Source organism: Theropithecus gelada, unplaced genomic scaffold, assembly GCF_003255815.1.
Source record: "Theropithecus gelada isolate Dixy unplaced genomic scaffold, Tgel_1.0 HiC_scaffold_3070, whole genome shotgun sequence".
Taxonomy (NCBI): domain Eukaryota; kingdom Metazoa; phylum Chordata; class Mammalia; order Primates; family Cercopithecidae; genus Theropithecus; species Theropithecus gelada.
Genome location: NW_020259557.1, coordinates 1 through 4,920, shown reverse-complemented (window position 1 = coordinate 4,920; position 4,920 = coordinate 1). Strand labels below are relative to the sequence as shown.

The following is a 4,920-nucleotide window of genomic DNA, read 5'->3' as shown; positions in this document are numbered from 1 at the left end:
GAGTGGCCAGTGCCCTGTCCTCCAGATACCACTGAGCCCCCTGCCCATGATGCAGAGCTTTCAAGGATAGGCTTTATTCTGCAAGCAATAAAAATAATAAATCTATTCTGCTAAGCGATCACAAATGGTTGTCTTCAGCTCTTTTTTTATGTCTTTTTAAATATATGAGCCACAAAGGGTTTTATGTTGAGGGATGTGTGTATGTGTATTTGTACATGGCTGTGTGTGTTAGTGTCATGTGCATATTCCTCACTTTTTTGTTTACATGATATGTGGGTTTTGATGAGCAATTAAAAGAACTAGACAATAAAGAAACTTGTACATGGAAGTTATGCAAGTGAGAATAAAAAGTGTAGGAGAAATCTGGTGGGACGAAAGACCTCTGTAGGACAGGACTCCTCAGAAACAGATGTTTTGGAAGAGATGGGGAAAGGTTCAGTGAAGACCTGGGGGCTGGATTGCAGCACAGCAGCGAGGAAGGGGCTCAACGAAGACAAACTGTTCCAAATTTAGGAAGTCAAGGTTTAGGCAGGGATAGCCATTCTATTTTATTAGGGGCAATACTATTTCTAATGGCATCTGACTTTTCTCAGTCCTTGTGAGGCTCTATGGGGAGGTTGAGGTGTTAGAGATCAGAGCAGGAAACAGATTTTTCTTTCCACAGTAACTGCAATGAAGTGATCCTTACTTTACTAAGAAACTTTTCGTTTTAAGTGTTGATGCATGCCTAAAGAGGCGAAATTAATCCCATGCCCTTAAGTCACAGCATTTCAAGGAAGAGACCTCATTGTAAGCTTCTAGGGGAGGTGGGGACTTAGGTGAAGGAAATGAGCCAGCAGAGGCTCACAAGTCAGCATCATAGTGTCAGGCTTGAGCAGCAGACCAGCACTGTCAGATGAAAATGTAGTGTGAAGAATTTGTATAACATTAATTGAGAAGGCAGATTCACTGGAATTCTTATATAATTGAAAGTTAATGCATGTTTATAAGCGAGTGTTTAGTTTAATGTGATGGTGTTATGAACCTAATGCTTGTGTCTCCAGGAAATTCACATGCTAAATCCCCAACTCCCAGTTGGCCCCATTTGTCTGGGAGGCTTTGGAAAAGTAATTAGGTTTAGATGAGCTCATGAGAGCAGATCGCTCTGAAAGAATTATTTTCCTCATCAGAAGCAGAGAGGTTAGCCATTTCTCTTCCTTATGGTGAGGACACAGTGAGGAGTCAACCATCTGCAACCCAGGAAGAGAACCCTGACCAGGAACCAGCAGAAATGTGAGAAAAAAATCTGTTGTTGAAGCCATCCGGTCTATGCGATTTTGTTATAGCGCCTTGCACTAAGTAAGGCAGATGAAGAAGGAGAAAAAAATAAGCTTGGGTGTTCAGTGGATTAGAAACCATGTTTATCTCAGGTTTACAAATCTCCCCTGGTCCCCTATGTTTCAGTATAAAATACCTACTCTACTACTCTCATCTGTAAGTCCCAAGTCGTAAGCCTGAGCCCTTCTCTCTAACTTTGATTTCTCCTATTTTTTCTTCAATGTACTTTAGGCTTATAATGTATTTATATACAGTGAAATGTCAAGTTCTTTCTTTATATTTCTTTCTTTCGTTTTTCTCCTCAGCCTCACAGTTTTCTACATGCCCTTCCTATTTTCAGGAACTTCTTTCTCCAAACATCTTCTGCCTGGCTCCATCATACCATAAAGGATCCACTTCAAATGCTGTCACTCACTACCATTTTACAATTTGCACTTTCTTTCTTGTTTCTTTTTTTTTTTTTTTAGTAAAACAAGTTTATAAAAAATTAAAGTAAAGGAATAAATGAATGGCTACTTCATAGGCAGAGTAGCCCCAAGGGCTGCTTGTTGCCGATTTTTGTTGTTATTTTTCAATAGTATGCTAAACAAGGGGTAGATTATTTATGCCGCCCGTTTTTAGACCGTAAAAGATAACTTCCTGATGTTGCCATGGCATTTTTTCCTTTTAATTTTATTTCATTTCATTTTAATTTCCAAGGTACATGTGCAGGATGTGCAGGCTTGTTACATGGGCAAATGTGTACCTTTCTGGCCTTTTAGCCATCTTTATCAACGAACAGGTATAATCTTTACACAGGATCATGAAGGCTGAAAGGATTTCACCAATTTCAATCAACCTGATAGTTTAGGGGATAAACTAATTTGAAGATACAGCTCACCTCCAATAAACCAGAATTCCAGAGCTTCTGGCATAATCTAGCAAGGTTTGAGATCATGGATCACTTTCAGAGAAAAACAAAAACAAACTAACCAAAAGCAAAACAGAACCAAAAAACCAGCAGAAATACTTCTTACCCTGTTAACGGTCCAATATGTCAGAAACAGCACTGCGTTAGAAATAAAGCTGTCTAAAGTACACTGATATTCGAGTTGTCATAGTGTGTGGACTATTAGCCAATAAAAACAGCCCTTGCTTCTCTAGAGTTGTTTTCCGTGTACACACATGTCTTATGTCTTAGAATAAGATTCCCTGAGAAGTGAACCTAGCATCTATACAAGATAATTAATTCTAATGCAGAGTACCTGCCAAAGAACATTCCACCATCATCTTTACTGAGCATAAAAAAGCTACACCAAAACTCTGGTCATCAGCCAGCACACGCACTTACCCAGTCATAAATACACATCATATGGTATATATATACATTGTGAATATGGAATCAAATATTTTTTCTAAGATGAAACAGGCATGATTTATTTCAAATAGGTACAGATAAGTACATATTGAGGTAAGGATTAGGTCTTACATTACATAACACTAATCTATCACTGCACTGAAACTGACTTTATAGGAATTATTTTCACTGCACTATTGAGAACTTAAGAGATAACAGAAAAAGCCACAGAGAGTATTTTCAAAGATAAGTATAGCACAATGCTTACTAAATGAGACTAAGACTTGTCCCATCAAAAATCCTGGACCTATGCCTAAAACACATGTCACAATCCCCGAACTTTTCAAAAATTGGTACATGCTTTAACTTTAATCTCCAGGCCTCACTGGAGCTAGAGACAAGAAGGTAAAAAAGGCTGACAAAAGAAGTCCTGGTATCTTCTATGGTGGGAGAAGGAAACTAGCTAAAGGGAAGAATAAATTAGAGAAAAATTGGAATGATTGAATCGGAACAAGGCAAAGGCTATAAAAAAATTAAGCAGCAGTATCCTCTTGGGGGCCCCTTCCCCACACTATCTCAATGCAAATATCTGTCTGAAACGGTCCCTGGCTAAACTCCACCCATGGGTTGGCCAGTCTTGCCTTGACCAATAGCCTTGACAAGGCAACCTTGACCAATAATCTTAGAGTATCAGGTGAGGCCAGGGGCCGGCGGCTGGCTAGGGATGAAGTATAAAAGGAAGCACCCTCCAGCAGTTCCACACACTCGCTTCTGGAACGGCTGAGATTATCAATAAGCTCCTAGTCCAGACGCCATGGGTCATTTCACAGAGGAGGACAAGGGTACTATCACAAGCCTGTGGGGCAAGGTGAATGTGGAAGATGTTGGAGGAGAAACTCTGGGAAGGTAGGCTCTGGTGACCAGGACAAGGAAGGGAAGGAAGGACCCTGTGCCTGGCAAAAGTCCAGGCCGCTTCTCAGGATTTGTGGCACTTTCTGACTGTCAAACTGCTCTTGTTCAATCTCACAGGCTCCTGGTTGTCTACCCATGGACCCAGAGGTTCTTTGACAGTTTTGGCAACCTGTCCTCTGCCTCTGCCATCATGGGCAACCCCAAGGTCAAGGCACACGGCAAGAAGGTGCTGACTTCCTTGGGAGATGCCATAAAGAACCTGGATGATCTCAAGGGCACCTTTGCCCAGCTGAGTGAGCTGCACTGTGACAAGCTGCATGTGGATCCTGAGAACTTCAGGGTGAGTCCAGGAGTTTCAGCAGTTTCAGAGTTCAGTCTCAAGGCAACTTAGACAACTGAGTATTGATCTGAGGACAGCCGAATCTACCTGCTGGGTGTGAGCTATTTGAAGATACTGGGGTTGGGAGTGAAGAAACTGCAGAGGACTAACTGGGCTGAGACCCAGTGGTAATGTTTTAGGGCCTAAGGAGTGCCTCTAAAATTCTAGACGGACAATTTTGACTTTGACAAAAGAGAGGTGGAAATGAGGAAAATGACTTTTCTTTATTAGATTCCGGTAGAAAGAACTTTCATCTTTCCCTCATTTTTGTTATTTGTTTTGAAACATCTATCTGGAGGCAGGACAAGTATGGTCATTAAAAAGATGCAGGCAGAAGGCATATATTGGCCCAGTCAAAGTGGGGAACTCTGGTGACCAAACAGAGTCTGAGGCTATTCCTATATCAGCTGGACACATACAAAATGCCGCTATCACTTCATTACAAACTTATATCCTCTAATTCCAGATGGGGGCAAAGTGTGTCCAGGGGTGAGGATCAATGGAAACATTTGGGCTAGAGTAGATTTTGAAAGCCAGGGGTGTGTGTGTGTGTGTGTGTGCGTGCGCGCGCACGTGTGTTTCTTTGAACGTTTTCAGCCTACAACATATGGGGTTTGTGGTGGCAAGAAGACAGCAAGTTTTAAATTTTGGCCAGTGACTAGTGCTGCAAGGGGAACAACTACTTGCATTTAATGGAAGGCAAAATGTCAGGCTTTGAGGGAAGTTAACATAGGCTTGATTCTGGGTGGAAGCTGGGTGTGTAGTTTCTGGAGGCCAGGCTGGAGCTCCCAGCTCACTATGGGTTCATTTTTGTTGTCTCCTTTCATCTCAACAGCTCCTGGGAAATGTGCTGGTGACTGTTTTGGCAATCCATTTCGGCAAAGAATTCACCCCTGAAGTGCAGGCTTCCTGGCAGAAGATGGTGGCTGGAGTGGCCAGTGCCCTGTCCTCCAGATACCACTGAGCCCCCTGCCCA

At 42.1% G+C, this 4,920-nt stretch overlaps 1 protein-coding gene across 1 annotated transcript; it reads left to right on the top strand.

Moving 5' to 3' along the window:
- Positions 1-3,039: 3,039 nt before the first annotated feature.
- LOC112617646 (hemoglobin subunit gamma) lies at positions 3,040-4,920 on the top strand. Its single transcript, XM_025374354.1, has 3 exons — positions 3,040-3,559; positions 3,683-3,905; positions 4,780-4,920. Exons 1-3 carry the CDS (start codon positions 3,468-3,470, stop codon positions 4,906-4,908), a joined length of 444 nt encoding a protein of 147 aa, XP_025230139.1. The 5' UTR covers positions 3,040-3,467; the 3' UTR covers positions 4,909-4,920.

Coding starts and splice junctions, on each gene's coding strand:
- LOC112617646 (XM_025374354.1), top strand. CDS start 3,468: ATGGGTCATTTCACAGAGGAGGACAAGGGTACTATCACAAGCCTGTGG. Junction 3,560..3,682: donor GGAGGAGAAACTCTGGGAAG/GTAGGCTCTGGT, acceptor TCAATCTCACAG/GCTCCTGGTTGTCTACCCAT. Junction 3,906..4,779: donor TGGATCCTGAGAACTTCAGG/GTGAGTCCAGGA, acceptor TCATCTCAACAG/CTCCTGGGAAATGTGCTGGT.